The sequence below is a fragment of the Lacerta agilis genome, chromosome 6 (assembly GCF_009819535.1).
Source record: "Lacerta agilis isolate rLacAgi1 chromosome 6, rLacAgi1.pri, whole genome shotgun sequence".
Classification (NCBI taxonomy): domain Eukaryota; kingdom Metazoa; phylum Chordata; class Lepidosauria; order Squamata; family Lacertidae; genus Lacerta; species Lacerta agilis.
The window spans coordinates 40949242-40975218 of record NC_046317.1 but is presented as its reverse complement, the minus strand read 5'-3'; the positions used below and the strand labels follow the sequence as shown (position 1 = coordinate 40975218).

At 40.9% G+C, this 25977-nt stretch overlaps 1 protein-coding gene across 7 annotated transcripts in view; it reads left to right on the top strand.

Moving 5' to 3' along the window:
* ELAVL4 (ELAV like RNA binding protein 4) overlaps positions 1–25977 on the top strand; it is a 98335-nt gene that overhangs the window by 54522 nt on the left and 17836 nt on the right. For all 7 annotated transcript variants that reach the window (XM_033152177.1, XM_033152180.1, XM_033152178.1 and 4 more), the window contains exon 3: positions 15903–16006. In XM_033152177.1, the coding sequence (XP_033008068.1) occupies positions 15903–16006 (104 nt within the window). The remainder of the gene's footprint in view (positions 1–15902; positions 16007–25977) is intronic.

Genomic DNA, 25977 nt, shown 5'->3' with positions numbered 1-25977 from the left:
ACCCTTGGACAAAGTGGTATATCTGCTTTGGTTTTCATCTGTTTTCCTCAACTGTGGGGGGGGGGGGAGCTCATTTTATTCTGAATGATGTGATGAAGTAGCTTCCATCTAGCAGTGGGTAGATTTTCTTTCTTTCTCTTTTTTAATGGATTGAGTCGCTGGGCAGGACCCCCAGCCCTATTGTAAAGAGTTCTACAAGGACATTTTCCCATTATGTAACTGGATGTTAGAACGCCACAAAGAGTCATTGTGAGGAATTAATCCATTTGTATAAATTAAATTAAATAATTAACTGTTTGGAAATAGATCATGGTAGATAGCTCAGTGAAAATACGTACTTAGTGAACTAGGCAATTTGCATGTTAGGGATGGAAGCTAATACTACCTGTATTATAGTGCTGCTGTTAATTATTATTATTATTATTTTATTTATATCCCACCCATATAGCTGGGTTTCCCCAACCACTCTGGGTGGCTTGCAACACATATAAAAACACAAAAAAGCGCCAAACATTAAAACAAATTGATGGTGTAGCTACATTTGGAATATTGTGTACATATTATTTTAAAATTTATGTTTAGTAATGTCATCAAACCTCAAGTGAGAGAAGGAAATAAAAACGGAACTATAAGGTTTTCATCACCTGCTTAAAAGTGAGCAAAGATGAGGCAAGTCAGACCTGTCTGAAGAGAGTATTCCATAATTCGGATGCTGTGTTGAAAAATGCCTTTCCCTTGTCCCACCAACCAAATAAATGTATGCCAGAAGGACGTCCAACTCAAAGGGGATGTTGTAGAACCAAAATTATCACAGGGGATTCTAAAGCACTTGAAGCTTTTCACTTTAGAAATTATACCTAAGGAGGGGTCATGATAGAAGCCTTTAAAGAATGTGTGGAGGAAGTGAGTATATCTGATTTCTCGTTCTCTGGCATAATATTAGAAGGCAGAGTCACCCAGTTAAATTGATGAGCAGTGGAGTCAGGATGAGAAAAGGAAAGTCTCCTGGAATTTGCTGCTACAAGATACTGTGACTACCACTGGCTTTGATAGGTTTTAAGGGGAATTGAGACAAATTTCTTAGTTCTTTCAGTGGCTGCTAAACAGAACCTCCCTGTTTGGAGGCAGCGTAACTTTGAATGCCAGTTGCCAGGGAGAAAAACAATTGGGGAGTGATGTTGCTTTTACTCTACTTGTAGGCTTCACAAAGGCATCCGGCCACCTACTGTTAGATACATACCATTGGTCTGATCCAGCAGGCTGCTGTTACATTCTTAACAGTGCCTGCCTTTTGCTGCACTATAGCCATGAAGCAGAAATTCAAATAAGAGACACTAAAATATGGATATGTTGGTTCTGTGAAGCTTAGAGTTACTAAATATGTTTTTAGTTTGGTGCATTATTTTTGCTACTTAATCCACTGTTGTTGCTGTTGTTGTTGTTGTTCGGGGGGGGGGGAAGAGTTATTATTTATTCAAATGTATCTGTTTGTGTGTGTATCATAAAATTCATTTACATAGATCATACAGTGTTCTACCATCATTCGGTAAATCATTGGACCCAATATTTGTAGTACAGTATGTCATTTAGCATCAAGAAGTAGAAAATAACAGTTCTCTGACATCTGGGTTTTTAAAATACATTTGGTTGATACAGTGTTTGCTCTATCTGTTTCCAGGCATTGTCATTACAGGTTTTTACCCATAATCCTGCTTTTCTCCCGCATAAGTTTTTTATTGTAGAAAAATGCTTCACAATATGCATTTAAATGTGCATTTTCTCTAATTATATGTGTTTAAACATGTAGTTTGATAGGTTTAAACTGCATAGAACTATCTCAGTGTTAAGTGAAATATGAAATTGGGGTGGTGTGATTAACATCCAATTTGCAAATTTGGAGAGAGTTAAAATATATTCTTTAAGAGACCATTTTTCATTGGTTGGATCTTGCCTCCATGGAGCCAGACAAGCTAGGCTAAAAGCATCTTCCTAGGAGGAGGGACACCCAGCAGTTTCAGGGAGGCTTTAGGTTTCATATCAGAATCAGGGTGGATTTGATTTAAATCAAACTGATTTAAATCACTAGTCAGTAAGGCTTGATTTAAATCATAGTTTTCTACATAAAGACTAATTCTTGCTGGTATAACTTTAATATGCAAGTAGATGAAGATTTTTAGAATAACAACTTTTCATATTAGTTTTTTTTATCCCCAGTTTAATAGGTTAATCATTCGTATTTGGACAACTTTTCTGTTGTACTTAGGAAGGAGAAAAATAATCATTACCTTAATAATAACAATTTAAATAGATTTATTAGATCCATTCCACTCCAAACAATCAGAAAAATATTGTTTCTATTCTATTCACTGAACTTCTTGAAACTTAGCACTGAAGGGGTTGATTCTGTATTCATAGGTTTGTAGAACAATAGGATTAAGGTCTTTTTGTCAACTCTGTTCATGTTATAACATTTTTGCTGTGAAGAAGAGGCATGTGATCTCTGCTGAGTCAAATTCAGTTTTGAGAACTGCAAAAGTAAACCAAGCATCTGTGATAATATCTTGTAGGCAGATAAACTGCCCAATAATCTTACAAAAACCTCTGGAAGAGCATAAATGACATTGTGAATGGATTAATGGAATTTATTTACCCCAAAAAATTAAACATATACAGCCTTATTCTACATAATTAAAAAACTAATCTTTATTTCATGATTGAATAACCTTTGGATGGTAATATATTTAACTCAAAAAACATTTTATTTTTAAAAAATCCATTTTTTTATTATTTTTTTAAAAAACATTGATTTTTATCCACCCTGATCAGAATCCAACATTTTAGCAAGAAGCACTCTTTCCTCTTTTCCCCTGTCTAACTCCTAGGGTACCAATACACCTTTGAAAGGCTACTTAACTTCCACTTATCCAGGGATTGGTAGTAGCCCATGGGTAGGCAAACTAAGGCCGGGGGGGCGGATCTGGCCCAATCGCCTTCTAAATCCGGCCCGTGGACGATCTGGGAATCAGCATGTTTTTACATGAGTAGAATGTGCCCTTTTATTTAAAATGCATCTCTGGGTTATTTATGGGGCCCCCTGCTGAAAAAGTTTACTGACCCCTGCCAGTCATGTCACATGCACTCCAACCTGATTCTGAATACAAAAAACCCAGTGCATTCAGTACAGTATTTGCACAGAAATAAAACTGCTAGCACATTTGCAAAGCTAAGCCAGGTCCAGCAAAGTTCCCCATAAGCTCTCTGCTTCCTCCACCTACAAATAAAAATGCTGGGACGGTCATGCGTTTCACACCTTTTCTGTGTGTTAACCTTCACTTAACTGTTGTGTACTGCAGGGTATGTTCCAGTCTCTAGGTCTTATCATGGTATTTGTGTTGAAATATATTTACAAAAATATAAAAAATTGTCCAGTAGCACCTTAGAGAATTTTTTTATTTTTTAAAATATATTTCGATTGTGTGAGACCAACACTTCTACCTACCTGAATCTAGAACCATGGTATTTGTGTGTGTAGGATTTATTACCCTTCCTTAGGATGTAGCTTTTGTTGTTGTTCTAATTTTCAGTGTTCTCATTGTGCTGGGAGGAGGAGAAATCAATATTTTCTGAATTTCTGTACTTCTCTTAGAAAGAACAATCTGCCCACTCTGGATAGTCACATGAATCCTTCTCAAACAGACTGTGCTAATCGCTGCTTTGTTAGTGCTGGACTCATTTGCTGGTTTCTAGTAACTTTTGTTTGTTTGTTTCCTATCCACTTCTTACTTCAAATGTTTTTCCGTTTTGCTTGGAGTGCCGCTCTCCCTTGCATTGCTTGAGATTGGTGGGATATCCCTACTCACAGGGCGAGAGAGGAAGATGTTTTTAGTGGTGCTTAGACTCAGCTTTGTAGAAGACTTTTAAGCGCCCTTCTAGTATTTGTTTTATCATTTTCTTTTAATGTGTGCCTTGTGTTTTGAGCAGATAAGATGATGTACCCTAACCTCTAATCAGAAAGAATCAGTGCAGTCCTCATTTATTTTATCAATTAATGCCATCAAGAAAACCTGGCTGTCAATTTGTTTCTAAGTTGTGCTGATAAAGCCTTTTAAGACTCAGGACCCCATTTCCCATGCCCAACGATTAGCATCAGAGGCTAGTTCTCAATTGCGGCTGTTCTGACAGTGGCAACAAGGTAATCAGCCTTTTCAGTAGTAGCCCCTTTTCCATGGAATACTTTCCTAAAGGGGCTTGATTGAAAAGAGGATCTCTCTGTCACCTTTGACTGCACTCTGTCATTTCACTGCCAGTTGCTCTGAATGGTCAGCTTAATTGAGGAAGAATACTTAAGACTTTGAACTGCTGTACAGTCTCCCCCCCCCCCCCCGTCTTTTTTAGAAGGGTAAGATTTGATGTGAACTAGCAGGAAGTGATTAAATGCCTCATTTTGAAATACAGATGGTTATCTCTCATGCTATCTTCTCCTCAGGGACTAGTTAGGAAATAGAAACTTGAATCCCTTTCAAATTGATCACTATTAGGCACATTACATGTGTCATTCCCCATCTCCCAATTTTGTAAACAAGATACTAGAAATACCAGATATTTGCGAAATACATGCACCTAGAAACTCACTTCTTTTTGTTTTTGGAAGTAATTAAACGTAGCTCTGATTGCATACCAGGTGTGCTCATAAGAATAAAACGTGTTATAAACGAGGACCAGGAAATATAAAAATACCCCTTTTATGGTTTTTCCCCCCCTTTCCATTTGTAGATTTGCTAGAGAGAGATTTTGTGCTAGTGCCAACCCCATATGGCCTTCACATACTGCTCGGCATATAGTGTTTCTAAGATTGGCATTTAACCAGTATCAAAAAAAACACCAAAAAAACCCCACCTTAGAGAAATATTACCAAATAATAGCCAAGTACTTAAACATTAATTTTCTACAACAGTATTAAATAAAAGTGAATGAGAATTCAGAAAATGCTGTCTTCATAAGGATAGCAGACGCTTCTAGAAATTTCACTGAACCTCATGCTCTGTGCACATTGAGACCTTTCAGATATACAGTGGTGCCCCGCAAGATGAAAATAATTCGTTCTACGAATTTTTTCGTATTGCGGTTTTTTTGTCTAGCGAAGCGGCAATGACAGCCGCACTTTCGCTAAACGAAAAAAAAGACGAAAATTTTTCGTCTTGCGAGGCAGCCCCATAGACTTTTTCGTCTAGCGGGGCAGCCTTCCGCAAGACGAATGCCTTCGTCTAGCGAGTTTTTCGTCTAGCGAGGCATTCGTCTTGCGGGGCACCACTGTAGTTGACTCAATGGCAGTCCTGATTCATTGACAGTTGTGATCTGTTACCTTTTGGTCACAAAGTTCACTTTTTGAACTTGGACTCTCCTTAGGAAATCACATTAACTTCCATATCCTCTTTGCCCATCCACCATCATCCATCCGTTGGGCAGATTAATGTGCAAAGTTCCTCATCTGCACTTGCACATTAAAATCTGTGGACTGGGGATGAATAAGTATTCAGAAAGTTAAAATTTCTACTAGTTTTCCTCATTTGGACAGTTTTGAGGGCAGGTGCCTATAGTTTAAAATGAACTGATTCTCTATTGTACCTAGCCACGCAAAGAGGAATTGGTAGTGTCATTTTTACTGAGCTCTGTGAATTGGGTTCTTCAGCTGATTCTCCCCACCACCACCACCAACCAGCACAGCTTTAAAGGTTTTTCAAAGTGCTCCAAGTATGAGACCCTTCACAAACTTTAACTTGTAGATACAGCTTCCTGTGAATGTGTGAACCTGACAAGAGTCTTCCTGGACATTGCAGAAGCTACTTCTTTTTTATTATTTTGCTGCTCTTTTTGGCTTTAGGTATCTTGTGAAGGTTTTCAAATAATGTATGCTATAAAACAAGTATCTTGAAATACATAGATAGTTATTTGAGATACTAACTTGGCTTGAGTTTGAGAAGGGCGGATTCTGGCAGGGGGGAAGTAGGGATGGGGATTTGCCCTTTGGAGATCTGTCCAAGGGTAATGTTTTATGAGTTTAATATATATTACCTAGGTTTGCCTTTAATTGATGTCTTGAGTGGTTGAATTGAAGTACAGGCAGCCACCCCTTTTTTTGTTGTTCAGTTCAGTCATATCCGACTCTTCGTGACCCCATGGACCAGAGCACGCCAGCCACGCATTTACACGGGTATTACATTCCAAGGCACCATGCACAACAGTGAAATTGCATATACTTGTATCCCATTGAAAAAACCTGCAAACACCCCATTATGCCCCCCCATTCATTCTACCCTTTTAGTGACATTTTTATGGCATTTCCGGGTTCAGCGCAATACATGTATTCACTGTCATGCATTGCACATATCGAACGTGCGGAAACGGGGGGGGGGCTGCCTATACTGAATACACCTACTGGGTGCTTCTGAATTAAACTGGCTACTTGGGCTTGCACCATTTTTTATTTTTTTAAAAGAAGTATGACTTTGCCCTTAAGAAGGCTGTCTTGAAACATTGCTCAAAATGACACCTCTTCAGTCCCAATGGAGCTCACAATGAGCCCTTTTAAAAGGCTGAAATCTGTCTGATCACTTGTTTGGAAGGGAAGACATCCTTTTCTCTAGAACAACATCAGTGGAAGCTTAGTTTTTTTAAGTATGTTTCCATTTCCAAAGCAATGGCAGCTAAGTGACGGGGGTGGGAGGACCCCACGTGCAATGCTCATGTTGCATATTTCATCTAAGGATGTGTACATGGTTGCATGTCTGCTAGTATTGGAAATGAGAAGAAATCTCAGTGGTGGGTTGCTTGGGTGGGGCATAAATGTTTGTGTACAAGGTAGTTTGTTTGTATTTTGTGAAATGGTTTTGATTTTGTCAAATGATCAAATTACAACTCTTTTCTTAAAATCTAAGCACCAGAGGGTGAGATTACACCTAGCTCTATGGACTTCAAGAAAGCCAGGTGCTTGCACTTGGTTTTGTTCGTGTTTCAAAATAAATGTGTCTTTTGCTGTTGCCGTCATTTTTTTCTATTAATTTCTGCAAATGCATCTTGCCCTTCCTACAAACGTATACACTGTTTTCCAAAACATGCACTGCTTAAAGTTCTGCAGTTTAATAATTTTTAATGACATCTAAATAGCAGTTTTATTTTTATTAGTAAGATGGTGTATTATTGATAGATGTGATTTCTCCTGGTTTCTCTTATCAATTATTATTGAGGTATCTGTAGAGTTTGCATTGCTTCCAACCCACCCCAGTTACTTTTTTCCAATTTGGGGACTGTGTCCATTTAAGTTGCAGAAGTAGATAGGGCACAAAGACCTGCTCAGCTTTTACCTTTCAATTCATGATGTCTACATAAACAATGCTTTTGATTTACATGTTCCAAATCTATTTATATAGGATTTGATGAAGAGGGAGCTTGCCTTCTAATTTCTCTTCTGCAAGTTGCCTGTATTTTCTAAATCGTTGCATTTTGTTTGTTCAGCAAACGATGCACAAAATGGATCAGATGTTTATAGAGAATTTAAGTAGCTGGCAGAAGCAACCCAAAGAGGAGAGTTCCCATTAGAAATGCCACTTGAATTCTTATGTCTTCTATATCCAGTTATAGTGCAGAATAATTGCTATTGTTCCCCATTAGTATTTGCAGAATTCAAATATGCATAGGCTGCTATGGCTTTTAGTACATTCCCAAAAATAATTCTGTAGCCTCGCATGTGTGTGTGCGTATTTAGGATGTGTGAATATTCCTCAATCCATTCCAACATTTTTGTACTTTCACCTGGCATTTTCTGTTCCACTGCAATTGGTTTATTCTGTGCAACTTTTTCTTCTGTTTCATCGTCCACAGTATCCCCTTTCAAAGTTGATGCATTTCCAGAGGGGTAGCCCTGTTACTATTTTGCAGCAAAAACAAGAGTTTGTGGCATCTTAGGGACAATGTTAATGAAGGGGCTGATGGCCCATTACAAAACCTAATCATGTCTACTCAGAAGCAGGTTCACATCTGAGACTTACATTTGGGCTTGCTCCCAGGTAAGGGAGGTTAGGATTGCAGTCTTACTGTCCTGATTTTATGGTTAAGTATAAATGTGAGTCCAGGTGGCGACAATTTTGCGTGTGTTCAGTTGACACATAACCACTGACACACATGTCATTTTTGACCTCCCGGAAGATGATCAGGGCGAGCTTATGCATGTTCCACTGATGTGCATAGGGGCCAGGAACGGAACTCCTGCACATATTAGGAGTTGCCTGTATATGTGTGTAAGATAGATGACTGAGTGTGTTTTCACTACACTGAAATGTTTAAATGTTTCTTTGATTGTCCTTGAATCCTCCTGCCACACTTGCCATTCTATCCTGCCACACCCTTTGAGAACCACTGGATTAGGATGTCCTTTTAAATCACAGCTTAGTAACCAGTCCTGCAGAATTGTTCCTAGTCAAAACCTAAATCATCTTCAAATAACCAGTGATATATTCAAGCCTTGGCTTAAGTATTTAATGGCAGTTTTTACACCTGCTAGCACAATTAACACTCCAGTACTCCAGCATTTCAGTGATATGACATATCCATATAAACCAATTTGCTTTCATCACTAGACCTGCCAAGTTTGGTAGCACAATCCATTATGGGTTTTTTGAATATTACAAAAGCTGTTTAGGGTTGTGGCTGGAAAGCAGATTTGAGGGAAGAGCACAGGACCAGAAACTGTAAATGGCATTATACTAGCAAGATAATGTTGGTGCATTTGTTATAGATTTGTTACTGGCCTTTCTCATTTACTGAAGGAATTGTTTTTTGGCAGCCAAAAAGCAACTTTCCAGAGTACATTTCCTTGCATTTAAAGCTTAGATATATTTTTCCATTTTACAATTTACTACAATTTTTTTCCTAAGATTCCCCCCCCCCCCCCCGATTCTTATAGGGATGCTTGCTGACTTCCTGTAGCTGTCAGCCTGCCTTGCTTAAGGTAGGGTGTTTCCCACTTCAGGGGAATACTGTGCACACTTCATGCTGTCATGTTTTTCAAGATCCCCACTCCATTTGTCAAAATTAGCAGGATACGATGTCTGCACTCTGCAGCATCGTAAGGATGGCAATATTTTGCTGAAATTCTGTAGTTACTTTATCTGTAATGGAAACACTTCAGTGATAACAACTGAGAGGTCCTTTTTTCATGAAGCAAGCTCCATACTGTTTTAATTTTATGTGAAGCTAACCCAATTCATTCCACATCAGCTGTTTGTTTGTTTGTTTGTTTGGCTATTTCTATATTGCCTTCCACCATACAGTCACAGGGCAGTGCATGACATATTATAACACACCAATACACCCTGAGGAACTTAGACTCCACTTGCAAAAAATGTGTTTGTAAGGGGCAGTTTAGATGGGGGAGTGATGGAGGGAAGCTTCAATCTAATTTCCCCCAGCTGTGTTTACTTTTTTTTTTAAGCTGCGTTTAGTTTTGAAAAACTGGGGACTCCTACATTCTTCTCTATTTTCACCCTAGGACTGTCCCAAACTATTACCTCTTAAACTAATGCTGTCGTAGTTGTACAAACGATCCAGTTGACATAGTGTACTTGGACTTTCAAAAAGCTTTCAACATCACCATAGACCCATGACTAAGCTTAGCAGTCATAGCCTAAGAGGAGAGGCCCTCTTGTGGAGTAGGACTGTATGGAGAGTTCTCCAAATGGAGGGGGTGTAAAAAGTGGAGTCAATCAAGGGGGGAAAGTATTGAGACCTCGGCTTTTAAAATGATTTAGAGTTAGAGGTGAGCAATGAGGCAACCAGGTTTTCTGTTGAGGCTACATAGTTAGGTTGGCAAAAGGGGATTCCTAAGAGCCCCAAGAAGATTTTTCTAAGATGAATGAATGGGTGGTGAAATTGAAAATGCAATTCAGTGTAAACAACCATAAAGTGATGTACGTCAGGAGAAAAATGTATTAATTTTACATGTACGTTTCTTGGGGTGTGAACTGGCACAACTGTTCCCTAGAATTGTAGGGACTGCAGTGCAGGAATCTCAACTAAAGCATCCATGGCAGGTGGCCATTCAACCTCTGCTAATGAACCTCCAATGAAGGAGAGTGTACCACCACCTTTCTAGGGGATCTGTTCCACTGTTGAACAGCTCTTGCCGTCTTCTTGGTTTTTCGTCGGATTCTCCTTTCTTGTAACTTGGATACATTGGCTTGGGTCCTACCCTCTGGAGCAGGAGATGTCAACCCAATACGTGGCAACTGTGAAAAAGGCAAATTCCGTGCTAAGGGATCATTAGGAAAGGAATTGAAAATAAAACTGCCAATGTCATAATGCCATTATGCAAATCTATGGTACGGCCACACTTGGAATACTGTGCACACTTCTGGTTGTTTCACCTCAAAAAGGATATTGTAGAGTTGGAAAAGGTTGAGAAAAGAGCAACCAAAGTTATTGTATTGCCTCTTGGTTGCCTTTTCTCTCAGCTTGAAAGCCTCAAATGTTGTAACCTTTCCTCACTGGGGAGTCTGGCTGGCCTCTGTGAGAACAGGATGCTGCATCAAATGGGCCACTTTCCTGATCTAGCAGCGCTTCTTATGTACTTAAGTTTCAGTATATGTTCTCTTTTTAATCGAGTCGTTTACTTCTGATCCAAACATGGCTGTGTCTGGTCACCCATACAGTTGGTAATACTTAAAGGCAGTCAGTCCTGTGACATGTTGTATGAAGCTTAAGGTAGCCTTGGAAAATAACCTCTAAAGGTTACCAGCCAGCAAAATGTTTTACTCATCTGCTTTTTATATAACGCGGCAGAGGAGGATGGACAGATCACTCTGTTCCTCCTTTGCCAGTCCCTCTTGTGAGTAAATAGTGGATGAATAAAACATTTTATAAGCTAGAAATGAGCACTCTGTGCCTCTTTTGACAGCCCACTTGGTTTCTGTGCTGACCGTGCAGAAAGAGGCTTTGCTTCCTGCACATCCAGCCTTGAAGCAGATGAGAGGTGAAGTGATCCATGCCATTTATTTATACAGGAGAGGGCTTCAGCTCTCGCACATTCAGCATAAAAAACTCCGCATAGATTACTGTGCCCCTTCACCCACTGTGCACCTGTGCTAGATGTACATCCAGCATAGAAACCAATCATGTGGCAAGTAGTGGCACAAAATCACTCAATCCCTTTGCCATCAACCTAAGTTGGCATTTATATGCTGGATATGCAGGAAGCGAAACTTTCCTGCACACCCAGTCCGCAGGGTTTCTAGGCTGGATGCACAGCAGGTCCTCTGGGCTTCGTAGGAAAACAGCAAGCCAGCAGGAGAGCGAAGGAGCATTCCTTCCCTCTTGCTTTCTGTTTTTATCACACAGGAAAGAGTCTCACCTCTTCTGTCTTCAGTATAGAACCGTTAAAGGGCTGCCAGCAGAAGGATGGAACTATTCATAGCTTCACCAGCAGCCTGCTTGGCTTCTAGGTTGGGTAGAAAGCATGGTTCTTTCCATTCTTGAAACGCAGGGCAGGATTCACCTAATGAGCCCCATCAGCGGAAGCCCCATGCAAGGACCTCTTCTTGCGCAACAGGGCTTTCCGCCACCCCCTGCAAAAATGGCTCTGGGGGGGGGGGTCAGGGGAGCCCCCAGAGCAGCAAGGAGGCAGGAAGGAGAGGGAGAATCATTCCGTCTGCAAGCTGAAATGCTTGCACAGACAGAATGATTTTTACAGTGCAACATTGAATTCCACCCACAGAAGTGTTTCATTTTCCCTTTGGTGGCCTTTCAGTTTCTGCATTAGGCATGGAGGAGTCAAAGTACCTTCCTCCACACCCAGCATATAAATGCTGGAAGTAGCTGGAGAAGGGACTGGATGCTTGCTCCCACTTCTGCTTTCTTGCTCACTCACCACTAAAGAAAAATTACTAGTCATCTAAGATGGCAACCAAGTGGACCAAGTTGGACTGAGGCTCAAATTACATATTACAGGCAGAGACCATCTAACGTGTCTAATCATGCACATGCTCCTTGCTGCCAATCCAGAAGAGGCCAAAAAACATTGTGGACTTACGCACGCTCTACCCATGCACACAGGGGTCAGGAACAGACCCTCCGTGCAAAATGGTTGCCGCCTCTACTTCATTGGCAGTTTTATATGTCTTTTAAAACAGAATATACTTTCAGGAATCGGGCTGCAAGGCAGGGAAGATACAGGCCTACTTAATTATTCAGCTAACACTGTAAGAGAGAGAGAGAGAGAGAGAGAGAGAGAGAGAATATAGATGTAGGCTGCTGGGGTGATGGAAGTTGCAGTCCAACAACATCTGGGTGGTCAGAGGTTGCACACCCCTGTTGTATGTGAAAAGCACCAGGAAATAGGTGATTTTAAACAGAATAGCCAGAGGGGAAAGAATTAAGCAAGCTTTCTTTCCCTATTACACAGCTTATGTAAGCTGATTTTGCTTTAAAAAAGAAATATGGGCTTCACCTTAACATGCAATTCATTCCTGAAAGCAGCCATTTTTTGGTATTTACATTACTTCAATATTTCACTGTCCAAATTGCTCCAACTGCAGAAACATTGGAATATATCACCATAACATATTGAGAATACCTTTCTTGCTATTTCCATTACTCTTCCTATTCTTTCTTCCTGAGAGTTTACATGGTAGCACCAGTTGGGAATTTTTGCACATTTCATTGGGACCAGTGCTGGACCAAGATATTTTGAAGCTGCCCACTCCCCCCCCCCCCACATTGGATTAATATTGAAGGGCTGTCAATTTTTAAATAATTTTAATCGTACCTTTGCAAACAACAGAGCAAAGGTCTTTACTCCTTTATTTTAAAAGAAAAACAAAAGCCAGGCCTTATCAAGCCCATTTTAAACATAAACACTATTGTTTGATTTCATGTGAGTTTATTAGGCTGGGGGAGATCAGAAACCAAATGGCAGGCATTCATTATTTCTGTTTTCTTGGACAATCAATTCTTCTCTTCCCCATGACCATTCTCTCTTACTGGGAGTTTACAACAGAGCAGGCTTAAAAATAAGTTTGAAGCTTGGTGATAGAGAACACTAATGAAGGACTGAGCTGTTGTGCACTGCTTGTTTGACCATTTCCGATTCATGGGGAGCAAAATCACCATGTTTCCAACTTCCCTTCTCTGCTACACTGCATTGCACTGGAAATTATGGCATGAGTGCATAGAAGTGTGAAAATTATTTCTTCACCCTTTACCGAATGCTACAGATGTTCTAAAGGAGGCAGGTGACAAATTCTTCACTTCGTAGTTTAATTAAAAGATTAGTTAAGTAGCTGTCACCATAGGGGAAATGTCATTTGCCTTCCGCTGCAGCAGAAATGTTGCAGCTGATTGGAAGTTGAACCAGCACTTCTGTTCCTCTTTGCTTGCTCCGAGACGGCAGTAGCAAAGGAAGTAGATCACTGAATTTCATCCTACTGCATGTAGAGTGCTTTGGCTGCTGACGTTCCCATTGACAGGACTTTCTAACCATGATTACTTTCCTCTGAATTTGTACTTCCAAGTTCTTCACACCTTGATTGTGGTTATCAGCTGGAAATCTGTGGTGCATGATGAGACCCGTCACGTATCATTGCCTCGTTGTACCTTAGCGTAATTCCCCTGAATGAGGAAGAGAAGTGAGGTTGCTAAGAGACAGTGATTCATCCCATGACGGTGGCAGTGCTTAGAAATCCTAGCAGTGAGTCAATCACGTAAATTATCTTGTTGCAGCCTTTAAAACAATCTTGCAAGGTAGGTTAGTATTAACTCCATATTGCAGGAAGTAAGCTGAGGGGGCAGAGAGGGACCTAGTGAGATTTGATCCAGGTTTCCTTGGTTGTAACTCAGGGCAGATTCACACTGACCTTTCATTCATGCTTTAAAGTTCCCTGTCCGAATTCAGTTTGAACCTGAAAACTTTCCCTTTCATCTTGCCTGGGTGCAGTTTTCACTGCCTTGTCCGCATCTAATCCCCAGTGGGTAGTCAGGCATTTTGTAAATTCAGAGTGTTAAGACAGGCAGAAAACATGGCAACTCCTTCTGAATTTCAGTCTCTCATTCTCTTGCCTCATAATGAAAAAATATGGAGATCTCCCACTAGACGCAGGAAGGCTGCCTCCACTTATCGTTTAGTCCACCAGCTTCTCCATGTACTGTATATTCTGGCGTATAAGACTACTTTTTAATCCAGGAAAATCTTCTCAAGTCGGGGGTTGTCCTATACGCTGAGTGGTGAATCTGCGGTCGAGTATATCTCAAACTTTATATTTTAACTGGAAAAGTTGGGGGTGGTCTTATACGCCCAGTCATCTTATAAGCCGGAAAATACGGTACATCGAAATCAATTGTGTGTATTAAAAGCTGTTGAATCAAATCAAATGGGGGGGGGGGATCCTATATAGAGATAAAGGGGCATTTAGTATGTGTACACACCCTACATTTAAAAGAACTTTGTCACCACTGCTCCCAAGAACCTTGGGAACCATAGTTTGTTAGGGAAGCTATGAATGTTTAGCTATGAGGGTTAAACTGCAGTTCCCATGACATATATTTTTACCAAGGGGGTACGCTTTAATTGGATGGTGTGTGCCTCCTGTGGGGGACATAGCATATGTAAAACAATTTAAAAAAACCTGAATATATTGGGACAGAAGAACAGAATATAAACTTGCGGGAACCTGTAAACTGCATGTGCATGGTATTGACTGGCGTTGGTTGTCATTTTTACTGTAATTATACGCATTACCTTTGAATTAATGAGGGGTGGATTCTGATTGAATATGGGTGTGTGTGACAAAAGTTTTCCTTGGTCATATGTTCTTACTGCATTGCAAGGCCAAGATCATCCCTGACCTGTGTGAATCCCTATGGTATGTAATTAGCACCATGTTAAAAAGCTAAGCTGTTTGTACTGGATAAAGTTGATCTGCGAAATGTAAACACGAAACACTACAATAAAACAGAAGCTGTTGAAATTTTGGCTGCTAAAATGAGCTCCCGCCATCTGAATGCAGCAGCAGTTTTACTGTTTTGTTATTCCTAGCATCACCACATGAGCACAGTGCAAAGAGCACAAAGTAATCATCTATCCTGCCATGTGATATTATGTCATTTCTGATGGTGTATGTGCTGTCACAGAAAAGGCAGTAACAGAGAAGCTAATTTGTTGGATTTTACGTGTTCATTTTTAGAGATCATCCTGATTTTTAGGTATCTTTCTGTTTCTTTAAGCTTATTAATAAGAGACCTTTCCTGCTGAAAGGCAGTATATAAATCTTGTAAATAAATACTATTTTCAACCAAATCAGGTAAAATAAATGCAGGGTTTCTAAAGAAAGGTTTCTTATTTGTAGGAATTCGGTTGGCTACTGATACGTGTTTTAGTTTAAGCATTTCATTTATTTCACTTTAAATTGCAGTTGAGTTGCTTGTACAACTAATTTTTTTTTTAATTCTGTCTGTTGATTAAAATAACACAAATCGTTTATAACTTCTGCATGTAATCCTGCTGCTACCCATCTCTTGTCTTTTATTCTCTCAATGTGATTCCTGTAGGGGAATGCTTCAGTAAGTGTGGCCACTAGTAAATTCTTAATATATTCATTTAGTTTTCACAGTTTTAAGGGCACTATGGAATCTAGAAGAATCAGCACCTGTTAATCACAGGCTCTCAGGATAAAAATATTTCTAAGCAGTCGTCCTGAAAGCTGTGTTGGCTGTATGGGTATGCTTTATGGATTGGGATGGAAGTGTTAGGTGAAAAAGTTTATCAGAGAAAAAGGATTTCATTCCCCCATTTGGAAATCGTACACATGTGCTGCAAAGAATACTGAGTCCTTTTTTTTTTGTTTCTTATGTTTCAACAGGGCAGAGTTTAGGGTATGGATTTGTTAACTATATTGATCCAAAGGATGCAGAGAAAGCCATTAACACTTTAAATGGACTCAGACTCCAGACCAAAACCATAAAGGTAAGAGAATACAAAGAGTGTTTTGCTAAATTCAGGAGGAAGAGTGTAGTTAAGACAGTGTCTGGCTATCTCATCAATGTGGCATTCTTCACAGCCCAAAGGGTGCAACTGGCTCTTACTTTGGAACAAAAGAAAGGTGTATAGCAGATGACACTTTCTTCTTCTTTTCAAACTGCCTGTTGTTTTTGTTTATAAAAAGAAAAGAAAAAACAAGCAGAAAATCTTAAATGACTATTACAGGATTTCAAGTCAGCATGTCAAAAGCACAGTGTTTTAGAGAGTCATCCACAAAAATCATAGCAGCAAATTAGGGGGGGAAATAGGCTTTTTACGAAATGGCTACTACATGGGGTTAGGTTGCTTATTTCGGCTATCATTATCTTGCCATAAGATAACTGGGCATACAACTGATGCTCTGTTGTCAAGATGCACCTGTAGTTACCCTAGAGTAAATGGTGATTAGGTACCAGTTTTTAACATTGAGTTTGTTTTCAAGAATGTAGAAACATTTAGTTTGTTTTCCAGAATGCAGAAACTCAAGATCAAGCGATCTTAAAGCATTTGTCTGCACTAGCATTTTTGGTACTGTAGTTCTTTATGGGGGGGAACTATATTACTGGGCTGTAATGTCTTCCAGATTTCAGAGAGAAAAGCTCCATGCAAATTGATTCATAATATAGCTACATGTATGTTGTAGTAATTTAATATGTCTTCTATTTTTAACATAAATCCACTTAACATAGTAACAAATTTGGTATCTTTTACACTGTAAGAAAATGCTTACTATAGGATTCCCTGCAATTACTACACATTTTGCTTCAGTGAGTTAATATGAAGAAACAAAACAAAATATTCTTATCATTACAGTGTAGTACTGAGTCAGCAGCTTCCTTGTCTGCTTCCAAATTGAAGAAAGAAATTGCTGGCTTCACCTGAAAGCCCATAAGCAAGAAAAAAAAGAGGCTCCACTCTTTTAAGAAAGAAAGAAAAATACATTGTATGTGTCTTAATTAGTCCAACTTGCATTAAATTTACCCTCAAGGTAGAGATTTTTAGTGCCGTGTTCACTTTTTGTATTATTTTTCTGCTTGAAAGCTTTGTGATCTTTGCTGTTTATAAGATGCTTTCTCGTGTTATTATCATAGTGCTATAGACTCAGATTCGGGGTGGGGAGAAATCATGGTAAGTGGGATCCTAGAACCCCAGAATTACTGACCAGGACTCTAATATCCACTTTTAGATGCATGGATTTAAATAGGTTTTCATATTTAACCAGTTAATGACTAAAAAAACCATTATATTTTGATGGTGTTTATCCCTTTACTCTTTAAAGTAAAATGTGTATTTTGAGGGGTAGGTGGTGGTCTTGATCTAAAGGCCAAACTTCTTTTAATCCAAATTAAATTAATCCATGTTAAATTTGGATAGTTACTGTTTTTTAAACACTGTGGCTATGATTTTGGTCCAGGGTACATCAAGGTGGTTAGCTAAGAAATAATAAAGGAAAACTCCAATAGAACAGTGCTGTTCAAAGGTATGAAATAATATGTAAGAAGCGTTAAATAAGCTTTTAAAAAACACCCTATCTCTTCCCTGAAGGTTTGTTTTGCTGGTTAGGGTGTGAAAGCAAAAGAGGATGTTCAGCCATTTCAACTCATTTGTTTATGTATAACTCGTTCTGTGTCCTTGTTTGTTTTTCGATTGTGATATGTTCTGATCTGTGTAAACACACTAGAGAGGATTATGTTCATCCGTAATTTTTCCTATAGCATTGAAGGTTTTCTTTTCTTCTTAGTATCTGCTTTGTGAAATGACAGGCAGTTCTCCTTGGTGTTAAATGGGGCACCCTCACCTTGAAATTTAATAATTTAACAATTATTTATTTTATTATTATTCTGGCCTAGAAATGTTACAGCTGCTTTGTTTCAAACCTTGATTCCTACACTAAAGTGCCTCCCACACATGTGCACTGAATATGGAAAACAATAAATAGACAGGGTTTTGTGTTTGCATTTCTTCACATTAAAGAAAACCTAAACTCTCTGCACATGGGGAAAAAATATATTGTGAAGAATGCTAGAATTTCCTCAAAAAAATAACACTCTGTGGGCAGGGATTTATTTATTTTTAAAGTTGGGACAGCAGGATCACCTAACTGCAGTTTGAAGTGATACAATTTTATATAAATCATGTTAATGAATTATATTTGTTATGATATAAATAAAAGGGGGGGAAGCCACCACAATTACCAGTACTTAAAATACCATAGATGTGTGAAATAAGGACATAGAGCTTGCTTAATTCCTTCTGATTGGTAGAATGCTTGATTAAACTATGTTGGGGTTTGATTAACTGAAGTTACTCTCAAAACAAGGATAGTTAGTGATCTGCATGTAGAATTACAGAACCGGGATAATACATCTGTATGTAAATTGTGCTAGATAATGACATAACAGTTAGTCATCTTGTTATAAGCATAGTACATAAGGACAGATTGCTGGATCAGGCCAGTGGCCTATGTAAACCAGCATCCTGTTCTCGCAGCAGCCAACCAGATGCCTGTGGGAAGCCCACAAGCAGCATCTGAGCACAAGAGCCCTCTGCCCACCTGTGGTTCCTAGCAACTGGTATTCAGAGGCATTTCAGTGCTGTCAATTTACAGTGTTCTCATAATTTTAAACTACATGTAAAATTATGAATGAATGAATGAATGAAAATACTTCCTGAAGAAATACAGCCGTTGAACAATATTGTCTAGTTTTAAAATGGCTCCTTCTGTCCATCCATGACCATGATAAAAAGTGTAATTACACAACTGTCACTATTTTCTGACAGTTTATTTAGTTTTAATAAAGTTTACATTTTATTATACTTCTGGTACTGAATTACCAGTTGATTGGCTAGAAGATGAAACAACGCAAATGGCATCAAAGAATCTGGAATGCTTATTTGTTTTATTGCACTGACAATGCGCATAACACTTCTGAGTATAAGAGGATAGGTTTCTACTCCAAGGAGTTTACAGTCTGAAATCTGATGCTGGTCAAGCTGCACAGAAAGGAGAGAGAGACAGAGAGAGAGAGAGAAGGAATGGGTCTACATTTCAGTGGCACATCCTTAGTCTTAATTACAGTATGATATTGCACCAAAGGCTTAATGGAAAAGATGGGTTTTGAGAAGTCATTTGAAGGAGATATGTTGCGTGTCTAGACTCCAAAACCACCCCCTTATTGATTAGTAAGACACAAGGACACGGATATTTGGTTTATGGTTATTGGGTCGATTTAGGCCACAACTTTTTTGGTTACAGAATGTGAGCGTTATTGGCTTAGGCACTGGAATTGACCTGACTATATCTGACTCCTGCCCACCACACAGGGAGTCCTGTAAGGGTCAACCACCAGTAGGGGGAACCCTGTTGATGCAAACCAACTTGAGCTCCCCCTGGGTTCCCAACGGGGTCATGGCATGGCCGTAGCCCAGCCCCAGAGATTGGACAAGATCCACACCCCCGGATTCCTTTAACGGAATACCCTTAAGCTTGGAGGGGTAGGTGATGGCCACACTTCCCCTCCCCCTAACTGCCAAACCTTACAAAGTTGTGACAATTGCTATGAGGTAGGCAAAAACCAAATGGCCCATGCCAATTTGCCAAGTGGAAAAATTCCTACCAGGCCCCTCAACGGCGACCAACCGAGGTCCATAGCAAGGCCAATGTCGAAACCTGAAACTAGGGAGGGAGGATGGGAGATTGAGGAAGCAAGCCAAGAGGAAACTCTCCGGCTCGCGCCTCAGTTTAAATGGGGCCTCCCCAGCCAGCGGTTTGGCTGGCTGGACAATGACGTGGCCGGGAACCTCCGGGTGACGTGGGACTTCGTCCCCCTCCCCTGGAGGGGAGTGGGTGGCCACGTGGTCCACCACAACTCCTCCCCACTGGAAAGTGTAGTGGATTTAGCACCATTCATGTGTTCCCGGCATAAGGGGCAGCAGTGCATAAAAGGGCACAGCATTTGAAGGCAGCAGAAGATGCATAGCTGTCACCCTTTCCCTTTTTTTGCGGGAAATTCCCTTATTATAGCAGTGGGGAACAGCAGGGAGGGTTGACAGCTATGGTTTGGGCACTTGACATGGGTGGAGCTTGAAGAGCAGAGGCCACAAATAGGAATGCATTGGGATATGAGAGCAAAGAGATCAAACTTGAAATCATGTTCACAAACAGTCAAGTGAGAAAATACATGGGAAGTACAAGGCTTGAGGGGGGGGGGCAAAAGTGAATTCTTGAGACATACTGTAGCCCTAGAAACTTTTGTAGGGAAAAGCAATTGGTAGAAAGTGTTGGGGGAGGGGGGAATCATCTTTCTCAAAAGGGAAATATATTTTATTATTTCGCTGTTTGTTCCTTGAATACTTCCACCATAGTTGTCTCAGGATGTAGAAGTAGAAAATTGCAGATTTAGGGGTGTGATACACATCCCACTGAAGTTAGTGGCAAAGTTTTGTTGATGATAAGGGCTGTGGATTGCAGCCTTATAACAACCAATGGGAACTGTTCTGTTGGCTGTGGTGCTTTAACCCACTTGCTAATTTTATTCCCATGGTATTGCCAAAATAAGTTACTGCATAAGTCTTGCTTGTGGGGACCACAGTTGCTTTTACAATCTGTAATAGTTGCTATGATGCTTAGTTATATAAATATTCCTGACATTTTTATCATTAGTTAATGTCATTGGCCTGTCAACAGTATTGTTGCTTTTTTTTTTTTAAGTGACTGCTTTTTGGTGACCTAAGTGAGAGATTTTGTTCCTTCCACTTCAACAACAGGCCAAGTAATTGCATGAGGGCAAGTAGTTAAATTTTGTCACATAAATGATTGTCATTAAAAGGAAATACATTGCTAGTGTCCGGTATAATTAGGTTTTTAAACTCTCTCATGTGTCATCTTTGATATGATGTCAGAGACCACTGGAGATGACCAGAGCATCTATCTGCAGCCCTAGCTCTTGCAATGACAAGCATTTAAGAAAAAAGAAGGTGCTAGCAAATAATCAAACTTTCAATGGAATAATGATCACCATATATGAGAACATTCCCATGAGACAACACAAATTTCAAATACCCTTGTTACAGAAATTATTTTGACGCCTTACAGTATGTGTCATGGTGTTGGTCACCCTGTTATGCCCATCAAATTTCAAACATCTTGGCCATTGGGCAACATTTAAATTTTTGGTCTTCATCTTTGGAGGCGTAACAAGTGGAGAAGTTATAAACCTTTTGTTTGAACACAGGCAATTTTTTTGACCAGTATAAACGCAATGGCTCGGGGAGGTCAGGCTAGAAAAGAAATACATGAATTCAAATTTTCTTAAACACAGTTTTGTCAGAGAGGAAGCTGTAGCTTTTGGAGGGGGGGGGGCTGAGTCCACAAGATGAGACACAGCGGGCACCTGTCTGTTTTGCTGCCATGATAGATGTCCATTGTGCACATGAGGAGCTGATTGCAAAGTCAGGTCTCACACTTTAACTGTCGGTGCCAACCATGCACTGAAAGATAACAGCATGCCCAAACTCAGTTGGTCTCTAAGGTGCTACTAGAAAGAATTTTCGATTTTGTTTTGACTATGGCAGACCAACACGGCTACCCACCTGTAACTGGAGCATGCCCAAAGTTGCTGTCCACCATGTACTCGGTGATCTATGTAACTATCACATTTGTCACTTCTGTCACAGTCTTCACACCACATTTATTTCCGCCTCCAGTGAGGCATCCAGTGCAGTGACTGCTGTGACATGGATAGGTTTCAGCTGATGTCACCTAAAGATGTGTGCAAGGTGCTTGGAACAATGCACCCAACCATTTGCTTCCTCAGCCCTTGTTCCCTCTTGGCTTATTAAAGCATGCCAGGCGAAGTTGACTGGGTGGGCTCTGGGTGTGGTCAACACATCATTGCAGGATGGAATGGTCCTGGCAGTTTTGAAAGATGCTTTGATTCAACCACTCCTGGAAAAGCCTACATTGGACCTCCTTGTTTGTGACAATCCCTGCCCGGTCACAAATACCAATTCTTGAGGGGGCTATGACAGGACAGTGACAAGTATTATTGAATGATACGGGTTATTGACACATTCCAGTCAAGAATCAGGTTTGGTGTGGGGACTGAATCAACAGTGAGCACCCTAACGTATGGCTTTTATCAGGAGGACAAGGGGTGTGTGACCCTGTAATTCTTGAGTGATACCATTGCACATGATGTGGTCCGGAACTGATGAGATGAGCAGTGTTTTTAATGTTTGATGTTGTATTGTTTTTCAATTTGTTGGAAGCTGCCCAGTGTGGCTGGGGTAACCCAGTCAGATAGATGGCATATAAATAATAAATTATTACTATTTTCCAGTGGTTCTGATCCTTGCTTTGGGGTCAGTTTCAGAGAATAAACTGGTGGTTTTTCAGTCCCCTGGCAGTGGGGTGCTGCAGGGTACCATCCTGCCCCCGGTGTCATTTAGTGTGTATGAAGCCACTGGGAGCTGTCATTAGGAGATTTCAGTGTTAGAAACGGAGATATGAAAGCTAGGAGCTAAATGGCACCTTAAACCTAGGTTAAGGGTGAAACAACAGAATGCCTAGGCGTACTTTTTTAATAACAAGAATGTGAAGCTGAAAATGAATGAACTGCAGCTAAAATACTACAGTATGTTCATTTTTCACATGGTCTATTCCTACTCCTGCCCACCCCAACCCTAAATTCTTTGAGAGAGTCTCTTCTCCAGCCTTCAGAGAGTAGCTGGAAGAGGGGAGGCTGAAAAAGGTCCTCCTTTCCTTCCACTCTGCAGTTTAAATCTGCTATCTTAGGTGCAGTACTGGGCCCAGAGCTCAAAAACTGCTCGCACTAATGAAATTCCCTGTCGCAAAATGTGCCTAGAACACTAGGAGTTTCAAACACTGGGAGATTTTAAGGCTAGGGTAGCTAAAATATTAACTCACCCACATATACCCAATTGAACACTATACCCTGTGCATCTCATCTCATCAGGAGCTATGATACATGAATGAGACCTTTAGTGTGGTTTGGGTGCCTAATAAAGACATTCCTCTTCCCACAAGCCTTTCAAGTGAAGGTTTTTACCTTGTCTTTATCTGCATTGAACTGGAAATTGTATTTATATATCTTTTTATAGTTGATGTATGTTTGTTTTTATTGTTAACTGCTTTGGCATGTTTCGTGGCAAGTGATTCTTATATGAAAACAGTCCTTGTACCAGCGCCGTCTTAGAGGGATCGGCCGCTGTGGTGCAGCGATCCCTCGGTGCCCCCGGCCTGCTGCCTCTCTGCCCGCCTCCCTCCCGCACTGGCCGCCCCTCGGGAGGGGGGGTGGGCGAGCGGGGGATGAGGGGCATGGCGTTGGAGCGGGCGCTCGCACATCGGCAGGCGAGGGATGAGGGACGGGCGCCCGCGCAGGCGGGCTGCAAGCCGTCCGCCCTCGCCTCCCGGAGCCCCAGCTGGAGTACTGGAAGGGCACACAAAGCCCCGCGCCACTCCAGCTGGGGCTCCGGGAGGCGAGGGCGGCCGGCTTGTAGCCCGCCCGCGAGTGCCTGCCCGTGGGGGCGGGTTGGGGAGGGGGAGCCCGGTATGCCGGCGGGCTGGCGGGGGCACCCCTGGGGGGCGTCCTGGTGCGCCGTGCCACCAGCCCCTATGGATGAGACGGCCCTGCCTAGTACTATCATGCTATCCTTCCTTTGAGGATCTCAGTGCAGCATACATGGGTTTTCCCCATTTCATCTTCACACCATTACTGTGAAGTAGGTTAGCCTGAGAGTGATCTGGGCCAAAACCAGCATTTAATACACTACACTGGCTCAGTTGAGGTCCATGTGAATTAGTGTTAACTGCCCCTCCCAAAGATAGTGTGATCTCTTAACCTAGAAACATCCGTGATTTCTGAATAATTATAATGCTAGTATCCTGGATCAAATTTTTATATCTATCTTAGAATAAATTCAGCTCAGACACACCTGCTTTAGGGCTTCATCTAATTCTTGCCTCCTCCTTACCATGTTCTATCTAAGCCCTAGGACTGAATTACTAGATGGCAGACCAACTGAATAACTTCAGCCAAGCAGTTATTCTAATCCATTTGATGTTGAATTAGAATATTAAATTAATTTGAAAATAACAATATGAGGCTAATAATCTTATGTTACTGGGCAAAGTCCTTAAGCAGGTGATTGCTAACCAGAATCAGGTTCACTTGGATCCAGTCTGGTTTTCTAGATCCATTTCAATTGGGGTTTAGGCCTTGTTTTGACACAGAAACTGCCTTGGTTGCTCTGTATTTGTTGTGTTAGGGATGGATGAGAAACAGGGAGAGTGTTGATTGACCATGGTATTCTTTTAGAGTGGCTGTCCAAGTTGGGAGTGGGTGGTTCCACTTTACAATATTTCTTGATCTAGTTAGATGCCAGTCTCTAGAGAGTGGTGTTGGGAGATGCTGCTTGGCCCCATGGATTCTCCAATGTGGGATGCCACACAGATCAGATTTGTTCCCCTAGGCTGTTTAGCATCTACATGATACCACTGAATGGCCTCATCCAGGGATTTGGACTGTGTTGTCATCAATATTCAGATGAGACACAAATCTGTTTTTCATTACCTGTTCTGGATAGAGTTGAACTTCTCCTAAAGGAACAAGTATACAGTTTGCGGATGCTTAGGGACACAGCAGCTGTCAGTGGAGGCACAAGTGACCTCAGTGGCACAGAGTACCTTCCATCAGCTTTCACTGGTGGCACAGTTATGACGCTGTCTTGATGGGGTAGCCTAACTTCTATTATAAACGCTGTGCTAACTTCTTGCTTTAGATCACTGCAATGTGTTATACTTCGGGCTGCATTTGAATACAGTTCAGAAACTGCTGGTAGTGCAGAATTCAGAGGGCAGACTGGGAATATGTGATCTGGTGATACCACACTAATCCTGGCCCAGTTGGCTGCTAATTAATTTCCAGGCTCAGTTCAAAGTGCTGGTTTTGACCTATAAAGCCTTATGCTGCTCAAGATTCCAATACCTTTGGGACCAGCTCCTCACACATGAACCTACCCAGACCCTGTGTTCATCATCTGAGGCCCTTCTTTGTGGGTTAGTGGAGGGGGTTGGGGAGGTCTTAAAAGGGGAGGAGGGTTGGCAAACGAAGCAAGCCCCTAGCAATAAATAATACTGATAATGATGTTCCTAATAGGATCCAGTTTGCTTTTTTCTCTCTTTAGGAAAGGAGTGAGTTGATTATTATCTTGCTTCTCACATATATTTGGATTCTGTAATTTGCAGCTCACACATTTGAACACTTTTTTAAAAAAAATTACTAAGAACACGTTTTTCTTCACTTTTCTCAAAAGTAACTCTCTGGTAAGTGGGGGATGCTTTGCTTCCCCAACAATAACATTTTCCCATTTGGTTGAAATATATATATTTTTTAAAATTGTCCAGTAGCACCTTAGAGACCAGCTTTGTTTGTTCTTGGTATAAGCTTTTGTGTGCATGTACAAGAAGGAATATTCACAGTGTATTATATAGATGCTTCATCCAATTTGTGTTTCAGGCATGAAAACAAGCACCTGGATTTTGTTGTTGTTGTTGTTCAGTCGTTCAGTCGTGTCCGACTCTTCGTGACCCCATGGACCAGAGTACGCCAGGCACGCCTATCCTTCACTGCCTCTCGCAGTTTGGCCAAACTCATGTTAGTAGCTTCGAGAACACTGTCCAACCATCTCATCCTCTGTCGTCCCCTTCTCCTTGTGCCCTCCATCTTTCCCAACATCAGGGTCTTTTCTAGGGATTCTTCTCTTCTCATGAGGTGGCCAAAGTACTGGAGCCTCAACTTCAGGATCTGTCCTTCTAGTGAGTACTCAGGGCTGATTTCTTTGAGAATGGATAGGTTTGATCTTCTTGCAGTCCACGGGACTCTCAAGAGTCTCCT